At 37.4% G+C, this 25,863-nt stretch overlaps 1 protein-coding gene across 1 annotated transcript in view; it reads left to right on the forward strand.

Annotated features, from left to right (window-relative positions):
• Positions 1-25,543, forward strand: part of LOC128638607 (beta-2-glycoprotein 1) — a 192,939-nt gene extending 167,396 nt beyond the window's left edge. The window contains exons 3-8 of the mRNA XM_053690663.1: positions 1,537-1,719; positions 5,465-5,582; positions 6,800-6,876; positions 16,017-16,196; positions 22,515-22,712; positions 24,257-25,543. Of these exons, the coding sequence (XP_053546638.1) occupies positions 1,537-1,719; positions 5,465-5,582; positions 6,800-6,876; positions 16,017-16,196; positions 22,515-22,712; positions 24,257-24,339 (839 nt within the window). The 3' untranslated portion in view covers positions 24,340-25,543. The remainder of the gene's footprint in view (positions 1-1,536; positions 1,720-5,464; positions 5,583-6,799; positions 6,877-16,016; positions 16,197-22,514; positions 22,713-24,256) is intronic.
• The last annotated feature ends 320 nt before the right edge of the window (positions 25,544-25,863 follow it).

Genomic DNA, 25,863 nt, shown 5'->3' on the forward strand with positions numbered 1-25,863 from the left:
TATAGAGAAAGCAATGGTCCACCTTCACCTATGTTCCACACGTGGTATATCCCAATAAGAGAAAATAGATGTACGCTTACCTACTCTTACCCCAATCATATGAGGTAAGTACCAAGTTTAGAAGGAAGGCAAAGGTCACTACTTGGAATCAGCCAGATTTTCCAATCCAGAAGGGGACTCTTTAAGGTGGTGGATCTCAAAGAACGAGTGATTCCAAATGGAAAGAAATAAAAAAAATTCAAAGTGGGACACTGTTTTGACTCTAAAACAATTTATTGTAGACAAACAGATATACACTCACACATTTCCACCTCAATCAGATATAAAGTAAGTAATGTACGAAATAGAATTCAAACAGGACTGTTGCAATATGTCTCAAAACAGTTATGTGATTAATTGCTTGCATACAGAGACTTAGGAACGTTTTACATTGAACACCTTACTGGACTCAAAATCTGCAGCGAATAGAAAATGTAATCACCGATTCAGTATAAAGATAACAGCCCACTCGTTTGTTTCCTTACATGTTTCAAAGTATTGAGGTACTTTAATACTTTAGGGGTTAATAGTTTAATTTAGTAAGTTGCAAAGTTGGGGGCGGCAATTAAGGGTTAATAAGTTTAGTTTAGTATTAGCGATGTGGGGGTCGGCCGTTTAGGGATTAATAGGTTTAATATTGAAGTAGCAATGTGGGGGCAGGCGGTTTAGGGGTTAAAAGGTTTATATAGTAGTAGCGATGTTGGGGCCAGTGGTTTAGGGGTTAATAGGTTTATTATAGTATTTGCAATGTGGGGTGATGGTGGTTTAGGGGTTAATACTTTATTTTAGTGTTGGCGATATTTGTGGGCGGCGGTTTAAGGGTTAATACTTTAATTTAGTGTTGGTGATGTGGGTGGGCGGCGGAATAGGCGTTAATAGGTTTTATATAGTATTTGTGGTGCTGGGGATGTCGGTTTAGTGGTTAATAGTGTAGTTTATGGGTGTTAGTGTACTTTGTAAAATTTTTGTTATGAGTTTTGTGAAACATTTTTGTTTCTCAAAATCCATAACTATTGGTCTCAGATAGCGGAATGGTTTGTGGCGGTATAAGCTATAACGCTAGCGTTAGATTAGGGTTTTTTTATGGGCACAAAAGAGCTTAGGTTTTTTTAGTCTTAGGTTATTTTACTTTGTGGTGTTGGTTGGGTGGGGGGGTTTACTGTTAGGGGGGACTTTGTAATTTTTTAGGTAAAAGAACTGAATGCTTCAGGGCAATGCCCTACAAAATTGTTTTTTTATTTTTTGTAATTTTAGTGTGGGGTTTTCTTGGTAATTAATTTTTCGTAATACCACACTTAAAAGCCATTTTTTGAGTGTGAAATAGAGAGTGTCATAAAGGCTAAAATGCTAGCGGTATAGCCATATTGCCACGACTTTTAATACAGGAGACCTACATATAAGACATACAATAAGTAATAAAGAATAAGTATTGGGTCTAGATTGTCCCTTTAAGGTTAAGCAAAGCACATTAATAATTTTAATATTTTTGTTTTAAAGACCGCAGCTGTCGGTGGCCTGTGAACATCACTAATGCTTACACACAGCTGGTGGATAAGACATCGAACTTTGGAGATCGGATGTTGGTGATTTGCAATGAAGGAAACAGACTGCCCAATGGACTGGAATCTGGAGTGAGATTTTGTCAAGGAGATAGGAGGTGGAGTTTCATGGATCCTTGTGGTAACAACAATATGATATGCATAATTTTTATTTTCACTAGAGTTTATTAAACTTCAGGTTTATATTGAGCCCCAAAAATATTTCCTTATCAAGTTATTTTCTCTATATCTACATTTCAAAGTTTGTTTGATGGACCAACATTCCATTTAATCAAGTTAGTATGAATTGCTTCTACCTTAGCTATGGATTATGTGTATAGATATGCATGTGAGGCTAACAATGTATAACCAATTTTAATCATGTAGACTGCAAGCCTGCTCTGTTTAGAACTTAGAAAACACCCTCTAACTAATGGTACTTGTTTTTTTTTCTCCTGTACTTTGATACTGCAATTTAACACACTTTAACACGTGCAGTCATAGGAGGCAGGTGAGGCAGCGCCTCACCTGTCCTATGTGTGTAATTACACTTTTTTGTAATAATTTTAATTTTAAAAAAAAGTTTTTTTAATATTTTTTTTTGTAATCCCAACGGACCCCCCTGCCCCCCACCCCCTGACGCCACCCCCTGATGCCACCATGCTATTAAATAAAACTTAACTAGCATGGTTCCATCCATCCATATTGTGCAAGGAAGGAGAGGCTGTGAGCTGTTCAGCTCCCCTCCCTTTATGCAATATGGATGTGTTAGAGCAAATGAGCCGCTAGAGACTGCCACCCAGTGGTGCTAAACGATTAAGTTTCTAAGTTTGCGCTGCCCATACTGCTCAATAGAGGCTATGTTATTTAGTAGCCTCGTCAGAAGCACAGCCAATCAGCTCCCCGCTCTCTTTTTAGATCAGAGTAGCACTAGCTAGAAGGTTTAAACACCATGGCCTAAAATATTCAGGTAGGCCGTGGTGTTTAAACAATGCTCAATTTGTACTGAGGGGCCCAAAGTGTGCCAAGAAAATATCCACCACATCATTACATCATTACAAATAATTGAACAGGTGTACCTAATAAAGTAGCTGGTGAGGTACACCTGTTGAATTGTTTGGTAACGCAAATTGCTAATCAACCAATCACATGGCAGCAACTCATTCCATTTAGGCATCTAGAGGTGGTTAAGACAACTTGCTAAAGTTCAAACCGAGCATCAGAATGGGAAAAAAGGGGATATAAGTGACTTTTAACGTGGCATTGTTGGTTGTTGGTGCCAGACGGGCTGGTCTGAGTATTTAAAAAATTGCTGATCTACTGGGATTTTCACACACAACCATCTCTAGGTTTTACAGAGAATGGTCCGAAAAAGAGAAAATATCCAGTGAGCAGCAGCTGTGGGGATGAAATTGCCTTGTTGATGTCAGAGGTCAGAGGAGAATAGGCAGACTGGTTTGAGATGATAGAAAGGCAACCGTAACTCAAATAACCACTGGTTACAACCAAGGTATGCAGAATACCAGCTCTGAATGCACAACACTTCGAACCTTGAAGCAGATGGGCTACAGCAGCAAAAGACCCCACCCAGTGCCACTCCTGTCACCTAAGAACAGGAAACTGAGGCTACAATTCGCAAAGGCTCACCAAACTTGGACAATAGAAGACTGGAAAAACGTTGCCTGGTTTGATGAGTCTTGATTTCATCTGCGACATTCAGATGGTAGGGTCAGAATTTGGCATAAACAACATGAAAGCATGGATCCATCCTGCTTTGTATCAAAGGTTCAGGCTGGTGGTGGTGGTGTAATGATGTGGTGGATATTTTCTTGGCACACTTTGGGCCTCTCAGTACCAATTGAGCATTGTTTAAACACCACGGTCTACCTGAGTATTGTTGCCGACCATGTCCATCCCTTTATGACTACAGTGTACCCATCTTCTGATGGCTACTTTCAGCAGGATAATGCACCATGTCAAAGAGCTCAAATCATCTCAAACTGGTTTCTTGAACATGACAATGAGTTCACTGTACTCCAATGGCCTCCACAGTCATCAGATCTCAATCCAATAGAGCACCTTTGGGATGTGGTGGAACGGGAGATTGTTGTGCAGCAACTGCATGATTCTATCATGTCAAAATGTCTGAGAAATGTTTCCAACACCTTGTTGAATATATGCCATGAAGAATTAAGGAAGTTTTGAAAGCAATATGGGGTCCAACCCGGTACTAGCAAGGTGTACCTAATAAAATGGGCAGTGGGTGTATATACTGTATAAATATATATATATATATATATATACATATATATATATATATATATATATATATATATACATACATATATATATATATATATATATATATATATATATATATATATATATATATATATATATATATATATATATAAAATAGTCCCAGAGCTCCACACTCACTGTAACAATTAAGCAGCAGGTGCCCGGGGTGCATCAAAAGAGAACATATACACAAGAAAGGAGACGCACTCGCCGGGTCTTGACAAATTAGTGTGTTTAATACACCATAACTACTTGTTATGGTGTATTAAACACACTAATTTGTCAAGACCCGGCGAGTGCGTCTCCTTTCTTGTATATATATATATATATATATATAGGAAGCTGTGCTACCCCAGAGTCACAGGCAGTTAACCCCAGAAAGGTCTGGGTGCAAGGCCCATAGGGAAAATTACAAAACAAATTAATACAATTAATACAACACACAGAGGAGGTCCAGCACTCACTTACAAGCTCTCAGCTAAGATTAAATGCAAAAATTGAAGAGTTAGTTACAGTATCTGGCCAAATGGGACAAGCCCAGTTACAACGTCAAGGTCTCTCCCAAAATCTGGGTCCCTAAACAAGCCAAACAATGCAAGCTCTCAATCAAACAAACAGGGAACAAGGGAAGGGTGCACAGGCTTATGTGATCACCCTAGACATATACAAAACACAGAAGGGGACTGCACTCTCAGACTGGACTGGGTACACATCCTGCAATATGACCCTGCAATATGCTCAGCCCTGGGTGCTCAATGGCACTCACAGGAAGCTGTGCTGTCCCCAGAGTCACAGGCAGTTAACCCCAGACAGGTCTGGGTGAAAAGCCCATAGGGAAAATTACAAAACAAATGAATACAACACACAGTGAGAGAGAGAGAAAGAGAATTATACATTTAAAAATAAAAATAAAATTTTCTTCTATGTGAAGGAAATTGGAATGTAAATATTTATAACTACCTTTGGCTTTAGCTCTGTAGGTCTAACGTGGTGAAGGGTTAGTTTGCGAGTACTAAGTGTTAAGTATTTTTTGATCAGCATTATCCAAAGTCCCGAAGTAAGAGCACAAGGGGTTTCGCTTGCACGCTATCTTTTTATATTCAACTTGTAATATGCTCGCTAACCCGCCAACGTAAAACGTTTCTTTTCAGCAGTGTTAGCACATGAGTGAACAATATATTTAGAGTGCCACTTGTAATCTGACCCTATACATTTAACCCCCACAACGGAGGTTGGTGGCCATGTTTGATTATGCTCCTTTGCTCCTATGGCTGCACAGTTGAATTTTACAGATGTGCTTAACCTAGGGTGACCATATTGCCGCTTTGAAAAGGGACACGTGTTCTTATAATGGAACATTATTCAAAACATTTCTTTAAACAGCCCTGACATATGTATTTTTCATATGTGTCCCTTTTCAAAGCGGCAAGCTTAACCCCTTTGAGGGGTTTAAGTAAATAGGAAGCTATATTCTGGAATGTAAAAAGTACATACTTAAATGAATAAGAGCTTGCATTTTTGTATTACAATTTACCTTAAACGCCTATGATCATTTATTTAAATGTATTTATTTTTTTACTTTAAAGCTCCAGTGAAGCTAGGGCCTTCTTGTGATCCTCCACCTGATATAGAAAATGGATACTTTACCAAACATTCCCCGTCTTTCTGGGTTGGAACATCAGTTGATTATAAATGCAATTCTGGGTATGTTTACTTCATTGTATTACTGTCTATTACAATTTTCTTATAAGATTTAATATTTATATGAAGATACTATAGCAGTTCAAACCATTTCTACTTAGTAATAACAACAGAAATTTATTGTATAGACTTTTGTAATACTTACAGCTTAGATAAAATGCATCTGAGGTTCCATGGAATATTCTGCAATATAATTATATTCACAAAAACACATATTAAACATTTTCAAAAGTGACGATTCCCATTTGTGTTCCAGCACCAGCCCATTTGCACTGTTACAATATTTATAACACTCAATCTCCACCTATAGTCACTCACTCCCTATACCACTCTTGGGGGCCGATTTATCAAAGTCTGGCGGACATGATACGCTGTATCGTATCATGTCCACCATATATCGCTGAATACCAACAGCATACACTGTCAGCATTTAACATTGCACAAGCAGTTCTAGTGAACTGCTTGTTCAATGATGCCCCCTGCAGATTCACGGTCAATCAGGTGTCAATTAACCCGATCGTATAGGATCGGGCGGATTGATGTCTTCAGCCTCAGAGACGGCGGACCAGCTACGGAGCAACGGTCTTAAGACTGCTGCTTCATAACTGCTGTTTCCGATGAGCCTGAAGGCTCACGCAGAAACAGGAGCCATTCGGCCCTTGAAAAATCGGCCCCTTGGTGTTAAACTCAACCCTGTCACTTATTCACTAGTGTTAAAGGGACATGAAGCCCTAAAATTTTCTTTCATTATTCAGATAGAGAATTTCGTAAACATTTTTTTCCAATTTACTTTTGTTATCAAACTTTGCTTCGTTCTCGTGTTATTCTTTGTTGAAGAGATACATAGGTAGGTAGAGCGCACATGTCTGAAGCACTACATGACAGGAAATAGTGCTGCCAGCTAGTGATTTTTCTAATGTATAACACTGTTGCAAAACTGCTGCCATTTAGTGCTGCAGACACGTGCACACTCCTGAGCTTACATCCCTGCTTTTCAACAAAGGATAACAAAAAAAAGAACATGTAATAATAGAAGTAAATTGGAAAGTTTTTTATTTTCTATCTGAATCATGACAGAAAAGTGTAAGATTAATGTTAGCATCTGGAGTAGTCGGAGGATTGACTCACTAATGCAAAGCTGAATGCACACCTATATATATATATATTATAACTAATTTATTCCTAAAAGGCAGAATGACTTTCTTTGTTTTGTATTAAAGGTACAGACTTGAAGGCCATACGACTATTGAATGCCTGGAGAATATTACATGGTCATTAGAAGCCCCAACTTGCAAAGGTAGGATATAAGCTGCAGTTATCAGATATCTAACACAAGCAGGGGCAGAACTACAATTGATGCAGCAGGTGCAGTGCTTGAGGGGCCCATAGCAGCCAGTCTATATATAGCTGTGTGCAGAATGTGTACAATACTAATGCAGGGAAACCTTTTATTAGTGCAGGTCTATCTATCTATCTATCTATCTATTAATACTTTTGCTTACTACTGAGTTACCTTTGGGGGGCCACTAGGGCCCTGTGTTGTTTAGGTCCGCTACTGAACACAAGTATTAACTAGTTAGATTTGTAGAATCAATTTCTGATCTCCTTCTCCTAACGGAAGTTCTAAGAACTTAATAATGATTAGCATATTTATACCCAAACCATTTCCCCCCACACAATAGCAAAACAACCTAAAATGTTTATCAGCTTGTGCTGTGTAACATAAACATAGTAACATAGTAGATAAGGTTGAAAAAAGACTGAAGTCCATCGAGTTCAACCTATACAAATCTAAAATACTTACAAAAAGCTCCAGTTAAGCTTAAATAACCCCATTAAAATGTGACCCATTTAATACTAGCAATCATATCCATGAATTTTGTTTATATACAGAAATTTATCCAGACTATTTTTAAATGTATCTATGGTATTGGCATTCACTACCTCCTTTGGTAATGAGTTCCACAATTGTATTGCTCTTACAGTGAAAAAACGTTTCCGTTGCAGGAGATTAAATCTCCTTTCCTCCAACCTTAAATTATGACCTCTTGTCAGAAACAATTTTCTTGGAATAAACAGAGCTTCTGCCATCTCTGTATATGGGCCTTGAATATATTTATATAAAGTAATCATGTCACCTCTCAAGCGCCTTTTTTCTAAAGAAAACAGACCCAGTTTGGCCAGCCTCTCCTCATAGGTTAATTTCTCCAATCCCCTTATTAGCTTTGTGGCCCTTCTCTGAACTTTTTCTAGTTCTGCAATATCTTTTTTAGCAATTGGTCCCCAGAACTGCACTCCAAACTCAAGGTGAGGTCTTACCAGGGCTTTATATAATGACAGAATTATGCTTTCCTCCCTTGAATCAATGCCTCTTTTAATACATGCTAGTATCTTATTAGCCTTTGAAGCTGCTGCCCTGCATTGTGCACCCATCTTTAGCTTGTTATCTATTACTACCCCCAAATCCCTTTCCTCCTGTGTTTGGCTAAGTCTTGTCCCATTTAAAAAATACGTAGCCTGCTTATTTTTACTTCCAAAATGTAGAACCTTGCATTTTTCCGTATTAAATCTCATTTTCCATTCATTTGCCCATAGTTCAAATTTTAGCAAATCCCTTTGCAAAGAGAGTTCGTCCTGCTCTGACCTTATGACCTTACTTAACTTAGTATCATCTGCAAAAATAGAGATGTCGCTATTTAATCCTTGCTCCAAGTCATTTATAAAAATATTAAAAAGAACAGGGCCCAGTACTGATCCCTGGGGGACGCCACTGATTACCTTTGTCCAATCTGAGTATGATCCATTTATTACTACTCGTTGCTCCCTATCTTTTATCCAGTTATTTATCCATGAGCTAACATTTTCAGCTATTCCCAGTCCCTTAATTTTGTGCATTAATCTCTCATGTGGCACTGTATCAAATGCCTTTGCAAAATCTAAGTATATCACATCAACTGATTCCCCTTTATCTATATTTTTACTTACTTCCTCGTAGAATCTAATTAGATTAGTTTGACATGATCTATTTCTCCTAAAGCCATGCTGATTAGAACCCATAATCTTGTTTACACGAATATGCTCATCAATATAATCCCTTATAATCCCTTCAAATATCTTCCCCACTATTGATATCAGACTAACTGGTCTATAGCTTCCTGGATCATCCCTGCTTCCCTTTTTGAAGAGTGGCACCACATCAGCTTTACGCCAATCCTGGGGTACCATGCCTGAGGATAATGAGTCTTGAAAAATTAAGAGTAAAGATTTGTCTATAACAGTGCTAAGTTCCCTTAACACCCTTGGGTGTATTCCATCTGGGCCTGGAGTTTTATTTACCTTAATATTTTCCAGTTTTTTCCTGATATCCTCTAAACAAAACCCAGTTAGTGGTATGGACTGGCATGTTCTATTCTGTTCCAAAGTATCATTCAATGGTTCCTCTCTTGTGTATACTGAAGAAAAAAACTGGTTTAGTACCTCAGCCTTCTCCCTGTCATTATTTATCATGCTACCCTCCACGCATTTTAATGTACCTATATTATCCTTCTTAGATTTTTTGCTATTTATGTACTTAAAGAACCTTTTAGGGTTAGACTTAGAATCCTTGGCAATTAATTTTTCATTTTCAATTTTGGCTAATTTGATTGCTTTTTTGCATGCTTTGTTACATTCCTTATAAATATTGTATGCTGAGTCTGTACTATTTTCTTTTAATAAATTAAATGCCCTACGTTTTTTCCTAATTTCTCTTAACACATTTTTATTTAGCCATAACGGCTTTGTTTTTTTATTTCTATTTTTATAACCATATGGTATGTGTTGATATGTATATTTATTTAACACATTTTTAAATATTATCCATTTATTCTCTGTAGTCCATGTTATCATATTGCTACCTTAATTATTAGTATGATTTCCTTCTCTACCCTTTATAGCCACACTGTACTTTTAATGGTTGATATCTAGACAGGCACCTAAATTAAACTTATATAATAAATATTTAGGGGCCAATTTATCAAGGGCTGAATGACCCCTGATGCCTCTGTTTCTGCGCGAGCCTTCAGGCTTGCCAAAAACAGCAGTTAAGAAGCAGCGGTCTTAAGACCCCTGCTCCTTAAATCGTCCGCCGCCTCTGATGAGGCGGACAGCAATCAACCCAATCAGATATGAACAGGTTGATTGACACCCCCTGCTAGCAACCAATTGGCTGAGAATCTGCAGAGGGTGTATGCTGTCGCATTCAGTGATGTCGGGCAGACATGATTCGCTACTTCAAATCATGTCCGCCCGCCATTTGGTAAATCGGCCCCTAAGTATCAAGATCAACATATATTTACTTCCATTAATTTTCTTCCTAACTGAAACACATACATTTCATTACATTATGTAGCCTAATAACAATAAAGTGTAACTCTAAAGCAATATCCTAAATTATTCCAAAAGTTAGAGAGATATGAAACCCAAACATTTTATTTTGTGATTCAGACAGAGCACATAACTTTAAAACAGTTTCCAATTTACTTCTGTTACCAAATGAGCTTTGTTCTCGTGATATTATTTGTTGAAGAGATACCTAGGTAGCTGTCTGGAGCACTACATGGCAGGAAATAGTGCTGCCATCTAGTGCTCTTGTAAATGGATAACTTTCTTGCAAATCTGCTGCCATATAGTGCTCCAGAAATGGGCTGGCTCCTAAGCATATGTCCCAGCTTTTCAACAAAAGATACCAAGAGGACAAAGAAAAAATGATAATAGAAATAAATTAGAAAGATGTTTAAAATTGCATGCGCTATCTGAATCATGAAAGCCACATTTTGGGTTTCCTATCTGTTTAATAAAAAAACATAGACAGTGACAGTGGTAAATCATTTGATACGTTCCTCTTTTCCATGTGTTTAAATGGTCTCACTATTTTGGAAAATGTATCAGGGTCTTACAATAGAAAGCTGTGCCTAAAGAATATCATCAGTTTTTAGAAAAGCACTTACTATTGCAGGTTTAATTAAATAGTAATACAGCCCACCTGTTGTCATAAAATATGATTACCTATAAAATCTTTGGCATGACTAGTCTACTGCAGAGATGTATCATTCTAATTGACAGTTGAAGTTGTGATGTAGGATTAAAGGGCATAATAGTCAAAAATAGACATGCTCTAATCTGTTAGAGCACGTGATTTTTAGACTATCAACCCTAGGCTATTGTGTGCTTAACTACAGCAAAGGTGTTATACACATAGACAAAATACTGCTGGGGACTTGCTAAGCACTGCTAATCCCGAGTGGAAAATTATGTTGATCCAATCAGCAGAGCTAGTCGCAGGACTCAGATGTGCATCTGTCATGGGTTGCTTGGTACTAAAGTTTGTCATCTTCAATATTCAGTCTTGCAAGGTTCCAGTGTTCTGTGTTTTTTTTGCTACCCGTCAAATTTTGCTACCCGCTCAGTGCGCATGTGAGTATTACGTCACTGCATTCTACAAATGTTGTAAAGCATGTGTGCAAATCGGTGACGTATGTGCGCTCATGTGCACTGAGAGGGGTAGCAAAATTTGATGGGTATCAAAAATCGACAGAACACCGGCTCACTGTATATAAGAAAATAAGTGGGGGGTTTTATGTTGGTGGAAAAACTCTAAAGATATTTAATAACAACAAACACTGGCCTAGAGTCAATTACATGACTAAGAGCCTATTGTAGGTTTGAAACGCTGTTCCTGTAAACTTTTGGACCCAACTAATGAGAATAAAGGTCTTTTAAACAAAGATTTCTTTTGGTGACTGGAGTGCTTTGGATGTATGACTATTTGGATTGACAAGATTTGCCAAATCTTACTCCATGCCACACAAACAGATGTGCTGTTGTCCTTCCTTTTTGATTCTCTAGAGTCAATAAAACCCATTTGTAAAATACAAATATCTTGAGTAAAATAAATTTGCCAAAACATTGCAACTCAAAAAAATTTAGAATTCATATCTGTGAATATACAGTAGTCATCATCTATCTTACAACTGTTCACCTCCTGGTGCATAAAAAAAAAGTTTTGTTATAGAGGATGCTGGACTCACAAAAATGCCTTTATAACATCATAGAAGGAACAAATTAAAACAAAACAAAATAAAATCCCTTTATAAAACCATCCACTCTAACATATGTAAATAAAAGAAAACTTTAAACAGATAAAGAGAAATATAACAAAGATAAACATGTTACAACCTTTTCAAATTCAAAATAGCCAGACACGACCACAAGATCCACATGATAGGTCTAAGCCTAGGTAAAAAATCCCTAGCATGCCTGAGCCTCTAGAACACCCTTGAATGCCCACAAACAGTCCCTGTATACACCGTTTATTCTATCGAGTGAGGTTACTTTACAAAGTAGAAGTGTAAAAATGTTATAGTTTACAAACATTTAAATAAACAATTTGCAAGTGTGTTTTCAAAGTGTACTCTAGATGTTAATCACAGGAATGCCCACAAATGAAACACTAGAAAACAATAGTTGAAGCGATACAATGAGCTACCTCTGCAATCTCTCAACAATCTATCACCTTGATTACTAGTCTTGCGTTAGCCTTAAAAAGCAGTGTTGAGAGGTCCCAACGCTGCTTTTTAACGCCCGCTGGTATTACGAGTCTGGCAGGTACAGGCTCACCGCTCACTTTTCTTCCGCGACTCGAGCTTACCGCAAATCCCCTTATGTCAATTGCGTATCCTATCTTTTTAATGGGATTTGCCTAATGCTGGTATTACGAGTCTTGGAAGAAGTGAGCGGTAGACCCTCTCCTGTCAAGACTCCTACAGCATTTAAAAGTCAGTAGTTAAGAGTTTTATGGGCTAACGCCGTAACATAAAACTCTTAACTAAAGTGCTAAAAAGTACACTAACACCCATAAACTACCTATTAACCCCTAAACCAAGCCCCCCCCCCCCACATCGGAAACACTTCAATAAATTATTTAACCCCTAATCTGCCGACCGGACATCGCCACCACTTTAATAAATATATTAACCCCTAAACCACCGCACTCCCGCCTCGCAAATGCTAGTTACATTTTATTAACCCCTATTCTGCTGTCCCTAACATCGTCAACACCTATCTACATTTATTAACACCTTATCTGCCACCCCCAACGTCGCCACTACTATATTATATTTATTAACCCCTAAACCTAAGTCTAACCCTAAGTCTAACCCCCCTAACTTAAATATAATTTAAAATAATCTAAATAAAATAACTACAATTAAATAAATTATTCCTATTTAAAACTAAATACTTACCTGTAAAATAAACCCTAAGCTAGCTACAATATAACTAATAGTTACATTGTAGCTAGCTTAGGGTTTATATTTATTTTACAGGCAACTTTGTATTTATTTTTACTAGGTAGAATAGTTATTAAATAGTTATTAACTATTTAATAACTTCCTAGTTAAAATAAAGACAAATATACCTGTAAAATAAATCCTAACCTAAGTTACAATTACACCTAACACTACACTATCATTAAATAAATTACCTAAACTACCTACAATTAATTACAATTAAATTCAATAAACTAAAGTATGAAAAAAAGCTACTAAATTACAGAAAATAAAAAAAGAATTACAATTTTTTTAAACTAATTAAACCTACTCTAATCCCCCTAATAAAATAAAAAAGCCCCCCAAAATAATAAAATTCCCTACCCTATACTAAATTACAAATTGCCCTTTAAAGTGCCTTTTGCGGGGCATTGCCCCACAGTTATCAGCTCTTTAATCTGTAAAAAAAAAGACAATACCCCCCTAACATTAAAACCCACCACCCACACACCCAACCCTACTCTAAAACCCACCCAATTCCCCCTTAATAAAACCTAACACTAACCCCTTGAAGATCACCCTACCTTGAGACGTCTTCACCCAGCCGGGCACAAGTGGACCTCCAGAGGGGCAGAAGTCTTCATCCGATCCGGGCAGAAGAGGTCCTCCAAGCGGCAGAAGTCTTCATCCAGATGGCATCTTCTATCTTCATCCATCCGGAGCGTAGCGGGTCCATCTTCAATCCAGCCAACGCGGAGCCATCCTCTTCAAACGAAGTCCAAGTGAAGAATGAAGGTTCCTTTAAATGACATCATCCAAGATGGCGTCCCTTGAATTCCGATTGGCTGATAGGATTCTATCAGCCAATCGGAATTAAGGTAGGAAAAATCCTTTTGGCTGATGCAATCAGCCAATAGGATTGAGCTTGCATTCTATTGGCTGATTGGAACAGTCAATAGAATGCAAGCTCAATCCTATTGGCTGATTGGATCAGCCAATAGGATTGAACTTCAATCCTATTGGCTGATTGCATCAGCCAGTAGGATTTTTCCTACCTTAATTCCGATTGGCTGATAGAATCCTATCAGCCAATCAGAATTCAAGGGACGCCATCTTCGATGACATCATTTAAAGGAACCTTCATTCTTTGCTTGGACTTCATTTGAAGAGGATTTCTCCGCTTCGGCTGGATTAAGATGGACCCTCTCCGCTGAAGATAGAAGATGCAGATGCAGCCTGGATGAAGACTTCTGCCGCTTGGAGGACCTCTTCTGCCCAGATTGGATGAAGACTTCTGCCCCTCTGGAGGTCCACTTGTGCCCGGCTGGGTGAAGACGGCTCAAGGTAGGGTGATCTTCAGGGGGGTAGTGTTTTGTTTTTTTAAGGGGGGATTGTGTGGGTTTTAGAGTAGGGTTGGGTGTGTGGGTGGTGGGTTTTAATGTTGGGGGGGTATTGTATTTTTTTTACAGGTGAAAGAGCTGATTACTTTGGGGTATTGCCCTGCAAAAGGCCCTTTTAAGGGCTATTTGTAATTTAGTATAGGGTAGGGAATTTTATTATTTTGGGGGGCTTTTATATTTTATTAGGGGGATTATATTAGGTGTAATTAGTTTAAAATTCTTGTAATTCTTTTTTTTCCCTGTAATTTAGTGGGGGGGTTCGTAATTTAATTTATTTAATTTAATTGTAGTTAATTGTAGTTAGTTTAGGTAATTAGTTTAATTATAGTGTAGTGTTAGGTGTAATTGTAACTTAGGTTAGGATTTATTTTACAGGTAAATTTGTACTTATTTTAACTAGGTAGCTATTAAATAGTTAATAACTATTTAATAACTATTGTACCTAGTTAAAATAAATACAAAGTTGCCTGTAAAATAAATATAAATCGTAAACTAGCTACAATGTAACTATTAGTTATACTGTGGCTAGCTTAGGGTTTATTTTATCGGTAAGTATTTAGTTTTAAATAGGAAAAAATGTATTTAATTATGGTAAATTTATTTTGTTTAATTTAAATTATATTTAAGTTAGGGGGTTGTTAGGGTTAGGGTTAGACTTAGGTTTAGGGGTTAATAAATTTATAATAGTGGCGGTGACGTTGGCGGCGGCAGATTAGGGGTTAATAAATTTAATATAGTTGCGGCAACGTTGGGGGGGCAGATTAGGGGTTAATAAATATAATGTAGGTGTCGTCGATGTTGGGGGCAGTAGATTAGGGGTTCATAAGTATAATGTAGGTGGCTGCGGTGTCCGGAGCGGCAGATTAGGGGTTAATAATTGTAAGATTAGGGGTGTTTAGAGTTCATGTTAGGGTGTTAGGTGTAGACATAAAATTAATTTCCCCATAGGAAACAATGGGGCTGTGTTAGGAGCTGAACACTGCTTTTTACAGGTGTTAGGTTTTTTTCAATCTAGCTCAGCCCCATTGTTTCCTATGGGGAAATCGTGCACAAGCACGTTTTGCCAGTTCACCGCCGACTTAAGCAACGCTGGTATTGAGGTGAGATGTGGAGCTAAATTTTGCTCTATGCTCACCTTTTTGCGGCTAACGCCAGGTTTAAAAAAACCTGTAATACCAGAATTGTCTTAAGGGAGCGGTGGGAAAAAAAAGCTTGTTAGCAACGCACCCCTGTTACCGCAAAACTCGTAATCTCGGTGCTTGATTTTAGTCCAATGAGAGATCATGCTCCTGCCTCCTAGTCCTACAACTTCTTCACTGCCCAGTGCCAGTAGGTGAGGAACTTTTCAGACAACTGTTGTGGATCTGTGACTGTTCAACATTAGTTATTCCATTGACTTGAAAAGAAATGGTGGCAAAGGACCCTTGGAAGAAAAAGGAAGTAAATCCACTGAAGATGTTTAAAAACACTTGCAATTTGGATGTAATGTAACTGTAATTTCAGTTGCTTTGTTGTCATGTGGTTTTGTTACACACAATAGTGTAGTAGTTAGACCTACTTCTGTTTTGTCTACATTGATTCATAGACAAATGTAAATGTCAAAATATGATATTATAATATTTATGAGTTGTTACAGTGCATGCTTATTTAAAGGTCACTTGCCAATAAGTACCCAATGAATTATATTTTGCAGAAATCTTAGTAATACTAGAAATATCAATCTCTTTTAGAAATATTTTGCAGTCCGCCAACAGAAATCAATCATGGCACCCTAGTGGCAGTAAAAAAAACAGAATATGTTGTCTCTGAAGAAATTTATTATCTTTGCAAAAAGAATTTCTTTTTGGATGGGTCAAACACAGTTTCCTGTGAATCTAATGGACACTGGTCAAAGATACCAGCTTGCAGAGGTAAGAAAAAAAAATAACATGAAACACTTTCTATAAAAATGTATTCCGTTGTTCATGCGGAAGTTGTGCTTTTATGGGTGCTGTAAGGGTACTTTGTGCCCATAATAATTACTGTAACACCACACCTCAAAGGTGCCTACTGCATTGAAGTTAGTGCTTTTTTTAAAGTCTAAGCCTTCATGCAGAGTGAGGAGGAAGGCAAAGGAGGGGGAAGGGGCATTTAAAATATTAAAGTGAAAAAATAGGTATACAGAGGTCAAGTTGAGCGGGAACACATGGGAAAGGAGTTCCTGCACTATTTTTTGCAGGAGGAACTAATTTCCCCCTGGAAAGAGAACAGAAACACTTCAGTAAACAATGCTGCTGGTCGTGGTGGGAGGAGCTGGAGCACAGTCTGGTTAGAGGGATAGTGAGATCCTCTAGTAATGGGCAGTGACACTTCCTTCAGTAAACTAAATGCAAGCCTTCCAGTGGTCCTGCTGTGTTATCACCCCGCAATGTGTGTAATACATGGTGCTTACATTTCTGTGAGGCTTGCTCTGGGGTTATTTAGCTCCCCTCTAAAGAAATAGGACTATTGCACCTTCAGTGGTTGGTTGAGACTCTGTGACAGAGGAGAATTCTCAGGCCCAAAGGCAACTATTTAACCCTTCATTGGGTTTTTTTTGTTTTTATTAACCAAAGTGTAAATATTATATACATATAAATGCAGTGTGTGTGTGTGTATGTTTTTTTATATATATATATATATATATATATATATATATATATATATATATATATATATATATATATATATATATATATATATATATATATATATATATATATATATATAAAATTATGTAATAGAGCAGCACTCACCAACAGTAACAACCACTCAGTGCCCGGCCAGAGATCCAAACAATGTACAATGCAGTGAGAGTGAATCCAGTGATGATCCATAGTAACCCACCACATAAACAGCCAGCACAAGAGATGCAAAAAATCACCATTTTAATGTATAAGAAGCATAACATTTTGGCCCCAAACTAGAGCCTTGGTCACATGCAGCAAGTCACAGCAGACAGGCATGTGACAAGTCATGGTAGGGTGACCATATTGCCGCTTTAAAAAGGGACACATATGAAAAATACATATGGAAGGTCTGTTTTCATGACTGTTTAAAGAAATGTTTTGTATAAGAACCCTGACATATGCATTTTCATATGTGTCCCTTTTTAAAGCGGCAATATGATCACCCTAAGTCATGGGCAAACATGATTACAGTGACACTGGTAATGCTTTGTGTGAGAGGAATGAGCACACAACCTTTAATATGTCTTCATACAGTAGAAGTATATTTGTATATAGATGTATATTGCAAAAAATCATTCTATTTAAATTTAATGGTTCACATGTGCAGTTATGATAAGACACTGGAGTAGCTTGCCCTCTTCTATTAGCACTGATCAACTTAGTTCACCTAGAACACCTAAACTACTTTGTACACTCAGTGATATTGCAAATACTTTTCCTATTGTTATTGTTGATGCAAAGCTGATAATCCACCTTAGAAAAACAAATGAGTACAGAGAATTAGAGGTGTGTGTGTGTGTGTGTGGTGGGTTGGAGGGGGGTAAGCAATACCTCACAGACAAATTAGCTAAAAGTATTAACCCAATTTTTAGATGAAATTTGCAGCAAAAGAAAGCAAACTAAATAATGAATGTACAATGCAAAAACGTTTCATTTTCAATAATTAAACATTTTATTGTTATTATTATCAGGTATTGGTAAGAGTGCCAAAAAATGCTATAAACATAAGCTGTATACAAGGTAACATTTATAGGGGACCAAATGGGTAGAGGGCCCTGTCGAGAGTTGCACTGTTATAGTCGGCTCTTATGCGGGTGATCTACAAACAGCTGGGCTCCAAGGCTTACCTGCTAAAGGGAATAGCAATGGAGTTAGGAAAGGTTAGTGAAGGTGTTATACATCCCTGAATAGTAGAGTCTTTAGGGAGCGCTTAAAGATTTCAAAACTAGGGGAGAGTCTTGTGGAGCAAGGCAGAGAGTTCCACAAGATGGGAGCCAGTCTGGGGAAGTCTTGTAAATGGGAATGTTAGAAGGTAACAAGAGAGGGGGACAGTAGGAGATAGTGAGCAGAGCAAAGGGGTCGGGAGGGAGAGTATCTGGAGACAAGGTCTGAGATGTAGGGGGGAGCAGTGCAGTTGAGGGCTTTGTATGTCAGAGTGAGAATTTTGTGTTTAAGCCTGGAGGCAAGAGGAAGCCAGTTAAGGGATTGGCCGAGAGGTGTTGTGGATGAAGAGTGACGTGTAAGGAAGATGAGCCTGGCAGAGGCATTCATTCAGAGAGGATGGAGTTGCAATAGTTGAGGCAGGAAAGGATGAGAGAGCGGATTAAAATCTTAGATGTGTCGTGTGCAAGAAAATGTCTAATTTTAGAGATGTTTTTAAGGTGGAAGTGACAGGCTTTAGTCAAGGACTGAATGTGAGGAGTGAAAGAACGATCTGAGTCAAATGTGACCCCAAGACATTGAGCATGTGGGGTAGGGATAATGATGGAGTTATCAACAGTTATAGAGAAGTTGGGGGTGGAGATCTTTGAAGAAGGGGGGAAAATAAGGAGCTAATTTTTGGAGAGATTTAGCTTAAGGTAGTGAGAGGACATCCAAGATGAGATATGAGAAACACAGTTAGTGACACGGGTTTGCAAGGAAGAAGATAGGTCTGGTGCAGAGAGGTAGATTTGGGTGTCATCTGCATACAAATGGTATTGAAACCTGTGGGACTTTATTAAGGAACCTAATGATGACGTGTAGATTGAGAAGAGAACAGGACCGAGGTACCCCAACAAAAAATGGTAACGGGGCAGAGAATGCCCCAGAGAAGGCTACACTAAAGGTACGGTTAGACAGATAGGAAGAGAACCACGAGAGAGCTGTGTCGCAAATGCCTAAGGATTGGAGGTTTTGGAGCAAAAGAGGGTGGTCGACAGTATCAAAGGCTGCAGACAGATCAAGGAGGATAAGCAGAGAGAAGTGGCCTTTGGATTTTGCTGTAAGTAGGCTGTGGTAACCTTAACAAGTGCTGTCTCTATGGAGTGGTGGGGGCAAAAACCAGATTGCAGTGGGTCAAGGAGGGAGTTAAGTGTAAGGAAATGGGATAGTCATACATATACTAGCTTTTTGAGAAGCTTCGAGGCAAGAGAAAATAGGGAAATAGGGTGGTAGTTGGATGGAGAGGTTGGATCAAGAGAATGTTTTTTGAGGATAGGTGTGACAAGTGCGTGTTTAAGAGGTTCAGGGAAATATACCAGTGATGATGGAGAAGTTGAAGATGTGTGTGAGTATAGAGGTAAGAGTAGAAGAGAGGGAGGGTAGTAGCTGTGAGGGGATGGGGTCGAGGGGACAGGTAGTGAGGTGAGTGGATAGTATAAGGGCATAAACGTCATCCTCTGTAACCGGGGTAAAAGAGATAAATTTATGGATATGTGGGTTTTGGATGATTGTAAGGTTTTGAGGGGGTTTGAGACCAGTAGCATGTTGATAGCTGATTTCATTTCTGATGGAGGCTATTTTGTTATTGAAGTAGCTGGCAAAATCTTGAGCTGAGAGAGAAGTTGCAGTAGGAGGTGTGGGTGGGCAGAGAAGAGTATTAAACGTGGAGAACAGACATTTTGGGTTTTAAGAAAGAGTTAAGAGTGGATAAGTAATGTTGCTTAAATAGATTAAGGGCAGAATAGTAAGAGTTCAAGATGAACTTGTAGTGAAAAAAATCATCTGATCTCCGAGATTTTCTCCAGTGTCGCTCAGCAGTATGGGAACATCTGCGTAGATACTGTGTCAGAGGAGTATGCCAGGGCTGAGGATGAGTGTATGATATATGAGCTATGGTAGGTGGGGCCAGATTGTCAAGGACCAATGTAAGGGTGGAGTTATTGTGGCAGATAGATTCATCAGGGCAGGAAAAGGAGGGGATGGAAGAGCTAGAGTACAAGTGGCATATTCAGAGTTACTTAAAAACAAAAAGGGGTATATCAAAGGTGTTTGTTGAAAGTAAATGTGATCACTTGAGCGCAATCACGATTTTACGCTAGAATGACTATCTTGTCCTCAGAGCTCTGGTTAACTGTTTCGCAAAACAAAAAAGTGTCACAAAACACTTAAAAAATACATTACAAAGTAAAAATACACTCATAATAACACTATCTAATAAAAATTGTTTTAAAAAAGATATAAGGTCTCAGGCAAAGGGCTGCAACATAGATACAAACATATATAGTACATGTCTATATATATAGAGTTTATATGTTTATATATGCGTACATATGTATTTATATGTGTATACATGTATTACAGACATAAATACGCATATAAACACACACACACACACACACACACATATATATCGGAGCCCTTTGCAGTTAAGACGATAAAAACATTTAAAATCATATTTATACAATATTATAATTATACATATTTAATAAAGTGTTATGCTATGTAATGAGTGTAAATATTTCACATCCTAATGTTCTGCACAAAGCAGAATATGTTCTATGTATTTTTTTAAATAGATATTTCTATAAATATCTGTATATATCTATACGATATTCTAAATTGGGCCTTTTATGTGCATCAGGTTAGCAGGTGAGCGAAAACTGTTTATTTTACACTTGTAATATGAGTGCTCCCTTACGCACGCAAAAATCTTACTTCTAGCAGAGTTTGCGCCCAATCAGAATTAAGGTAGAAAAAATCCTATTGGCTGATTGGATCAGCCAATAGGATTGAAGTTCAATCATATTGACTGATCCAATCGGCCAATAGGATTGAGCTTGCATTCTATTGGCTTTTCCAATCAGCCAATAGAATGCGATCTCAATCCTATTGGCTGATTGAATCAGCCAATAGGATTTTTCCTACCTTAATTCCGATTGTCTGATAGAATCCTATCAGCCAATCGGAATTCAAGGGACGCCATCTTGGATGACGTCATTTAAAGGAACCTTCATTCGTCGGGAGTCGTTGGAAGAAGAGGATGCTCTGCGTCGGCTGTCTTCAAGATTGATCCGCTCCAGATGGATGAAGATAGAAGATGCTGCCTGGATGAAGCCTTCTGCCCGTCTGGAGGTCCTCTTCTGCCCAGATCAGATGAAGACTTCTGCCCCTCTGGAGGACCACTTGTGCCCGGCTGGGTCAAGACGGCTCAAGATAGGATGATCTTCAAGGGGGTAGTGTTATGTTTTATTAAGGGGGTATTGGGTGGGTTTTAGAGTAGGGTTGGTTTAGAGTGTTGGTGGTGGGTTTTAATGTGGGGGGTATTTTTTTTTTTTACAGGTAAAAGAGCTGATTACTTTGGGGCAATGCCCTGCAAAAAGCCCTTTTAAGGGCTATTTGTAATTTAGTATAGGGTAGGGAATTTTATTATTTTGGGGGCTTTTTTATTTTGTTAGGGGGATTAGAGTAGGTGTAATTAGTTTAATAAAATTGTAATTATTTTTTTAATTTCTGTAATTTAGTGTTTGTTTGTTTTTTGTACTTTAGTTTATTTAATTTAATTGTATTTAATTGTAGGTAATTTAGTAAATTAATTTAATGATAGTGTAGTGTTAGGTGTAATTGTAACTTAGGTTAGGATTTATTTTACAGGTAAATTTGTACTTATTTTATCTAGGTAGTTATTAAATAGTTAATAACTATTTAATACATATTCTACCTAGTTGAAATAAATACAAAGTTGCCTGTAAAATAAATACAAACCCTAAGCTAGCTACAATGTAACTATTAGTTATATTGTAGCTATCTTATGGTTTGTTTTATAGGTAAGTATTTAGTTTTAAATAGGATACATTTATTTAATTGTAGTAATTTAATTTCGTTGTATTTAAATTATATTTAAGTTAGGGGGGTGTTAGGGTTTATAAAAGCCTGTAATACCAGCGTTGTCTTAAGGGAGCGTTGAAAAATAAATGCTCGTTAGCAACGCACCCCTGTTACCGCAAAACTCGTAATCTCTGTGATTGTTTCCAAACTGATTGTTGCTTTTTATGAGGTCCCTCCAATTAGAGAAACCTCTGCAATGTCTGTGTTTTTCCCTAGAGCTAGTTATGAGATCTGCATGGACAAAATAAATGTATGTTTTGTTTTCTCCTGTATTTACTCATGGTGTTTTCCAAAATTTGTTAAGGAAAATACTGTAAAAATCCACTGCCTTTTGAAGAGATTTAGGTGAATATAATGTAGAAAATACTGAACAATTTATTATGGTGAATCTCAATTCCTTTCTATGTAAAAAATGTTTTATTCTTTATTCAGCAAGGTGTAAAATACAAGCACAGAGAAGCAGAGTACTGTACAAAGGAATTAAGTTCTGGATTAATGAAATCCCTGAGGGTCTGGTGCACCATTCAGAAATAGTTACATTTTTCTGTAAGAGCAAAAACCAAACCTGCAGTTATCCGGCTCCATCTGAGTGTTTTGACGGAATTCTCCCGCTTCCAGAATGCTATGAGGGTAAGCTGATTATAATATTATGTATATGTATATATATATATATATATATATATATATATATATATATATATATATATATATATATATATATATATATATATATATATATATATAGGATACGCAGTACTTTAACCCTAACCACATTGGCACAAACACCCTACAGTTAATAATCCAAACTGTTATCTCCTCCCACACAGTTATTACTCCTAATGGTTGTTGCAATTCCTCAAGGACAATTATGCCTGTGTGAGTCTCCCTTTAAAAATTCCCTATAAATCTTTGTCCATGTAACTCCCTATGTCTCCTCCTTTGGCCAGTATCAACAATTCCTGTTAATCTCGATCCTCACCACATTCTAATTGCTGTATGTGGTTCCTTTTTTATTTTTCAGAAGTTTAACCATGCAGATTAATTAATCAGGTTAACTAATTAGGATTGAGAAAATATAGGAAAAAAACTCTTACAACATTCAGAATGTTTTATTCTGTGAAAAGCACAACTGGGCTAAAAGAGGCTGCTCCTAGGTGTCAACTAGCTATACAACAAGCTACTGAGCTGTTGTTCGTTCCTGGTACAGCGCTTCTCTCTTTGAATGCATTTGTATTATGACCCGGGGAGGTTTTTCTTAAGGGTGATGGGGGAACCAGACGTGGGCTCCTTGACCAGTGTGCTTAGAGGTAAAATTGCTGCACCTCACTGACGAGGCCCATAGAAGGCCAAAAAAATTGTTTGGTTGTCATGTTCCTTTTTCAGAGGTGAATTGGCTGGTATTTTGGGGCTGGACTGGCTTTACTCAGCGGGATCAGACTGATAAACTTCAAAAAAGTTTTCCTCTGTGAAAAGCTCAACTGAGCTAAAAGAGGCTGTTCCTATGTGGTAACTCAACATAGAACAAGCTTCTGAACTGTTGTTCATTCCTGGTAGAGCGCTTCTCTCTTTGTATACATCCAGAACATGGTGAGGATCGAGAGTAATAGGACTTGTTGCTACAGGTTGCAAGAGACTGAAGCCCCAGTTGTCTTCAAGATTGTAAAGACTTAGATGCAATTTTAATTTTAAGTATGACTTTTATTTTCATTATGGAGGGTATTTCCATGATAACCAAGACAAAAGCAAAAATCAAATTAAAATATTGTAATTCAAAATGAATGCACTTTTAAAAAAAATAAATTTCTTAATATCATTTGGATGTATATTTTTCTTCCAGATGCCAATCTTTGTGCTTACATGTGCACAGCTAAACAGCACCCGTGCATGTACACTGCCGATGTACACTTTGTGTAATGACCTTTACAGACTAAGCAACCATTTAACCTAAATGTCCCTTTTAGGATCACCATCTTTTTATTGCCAGTTCATAATTAATTACAACAAGATTCAGATGCATCTAATACATACGTTTTGAGACTCAAAATAGAAAGTAAGTCCCTTTAAGTCAGAATAACTATTGACAGGTGTAAAAATAAGATTTATGTTAAGAGATTTCAGCTGTACACTACTTCTGATGTAAACTGAATAATTTTTTTTTTGTTCTCTCTCTTTAGAGCCAACCTGGGTACATTACAATCTCTTCCCAAAGAAAGTTGTATCTGAAATCACTCCTTGCTCACAAATGAACCATTCATAACAGACCTCTAAGAAGACATAGACATTATGAATATTTTTCTTCAAATCGCAAGGGAAAGAAAAAGAATATGCATGGTGTTGCATCATATAAGGAGAAATCATTTAGCTCTGACTGAGTCAGAATATGCAACTGTATTTTCCTCTGTATTAGAATATGAGAGTTGTAACAGCAAAGTTTACTGACTTAAACATGCAAAGATTATCTCTGGACAATTTTATGTAACGTTTGCACATAGAAATAAGTTTATTTAGAGTTGCTTTTAATTCTCATATGCAAGAATGCCCTTTTGAGATGTAAATACACAGATTTCAGAATAAGGTAGAGTGAAAAATAGCAGAACAGGCAAAAAGAAGAAGAAAATAAAACTGATTATGGTGGTAAAATGCCAACAAAGAAGAGGAGGGATAATTTAGCCACATGACAGATAATGAGGCTACATAGAAAGTCATGGGACATAACACGTGTGAAGAATGGATATTACAAGTGATAAGAGAAGAGAAAAATAGATCTAAAAATGAGAACGAAAGATGCAGAAACATTGGGAAATAAGAGCACATTCAGTTCAAGTTCATCTTTATGTCCTGCATCTTCTCTAACCCTTAGCTTTTATACTCCCCCTCCAGAATCTCGGTTTTCGTCTATTTCCTTTGTGCCCTCATAATCTGATTTGGTCACTACTGGAGAACAAGTCAACATGGATATTTTTATATATTTGTAAGTCCTGAGTGAATGTCTGTTTTATTTTCAATGTTCCATACTAGATGTTGTGCACCAGAATCTACTACACAGGTAAAGAGATCAAGGCTACTGCACACAAAGACTATTGTCCCAAAGTGACCCTGGATACTCTTGTAAATATTTTACTAATGTCCTATGTCAAGCATAACACTCTTGTTAGAGATTAGAATGTTTTTTTTTTTTTTTTGATAACCAAGCTGTGTTTACATGAAATTCTAACAAGATGATGACATTTTTAAAGGGACATGTATATGTTAACTTTTTGAGTATTTTATTAAAACACTAATGTTCATTGGTAACTTTGAGGTTGATCACAGCCTTTCAGAAAAGCTAATGAGTTTTCCACAAAATGCATTGTTAAAGTCTAAGGGGATTCTTCTTGATAACTTTTCTTAAGGACTGTTTATGACGCCTATGTGTATAACCCCTACAAATGAGTTAAAATTACAGTTCAACTCCAACTTAACTTAACGTAATTGATTGCTTATCCTAAGCAGGACAAGGCCAGTGAGCCAATCAACACGGCATACAACTGTAGCAGCCAATCAACAGCAGCTTTGGGGCTCCTGAGTGAGAGTTTACCTATGTCTTTGACCTCTTTGAGGGCGTTAAATCCATAGTTACAAAGAACATAGCATAATAACAAAATGCTTTATTCCTTTGAATCTAGAATATAAACTACAATATCCTGCAGTTGCATACTATATGCTTCAAATTATACAATATGAGACGGGGTACATAAAATGTTACCTAGATTGTTAATTGCTGTTTAAAAATACTAAGTAT

This window comes from Bombina bombina, chromosome 8 (genome assembly GCF_027579735.1).
Source record: "Bombina bombina isolate aBomBom1 chromosome 8, aBomBom1.pri, whole genome shotgun sequence".
Taxonomy (NCBI): domain Eukaryota; kingdom Metazoa; phylum Chordata; class Amphibia; order Anura; family Bombinatoridae; genus Bombina; species Bombina bombina.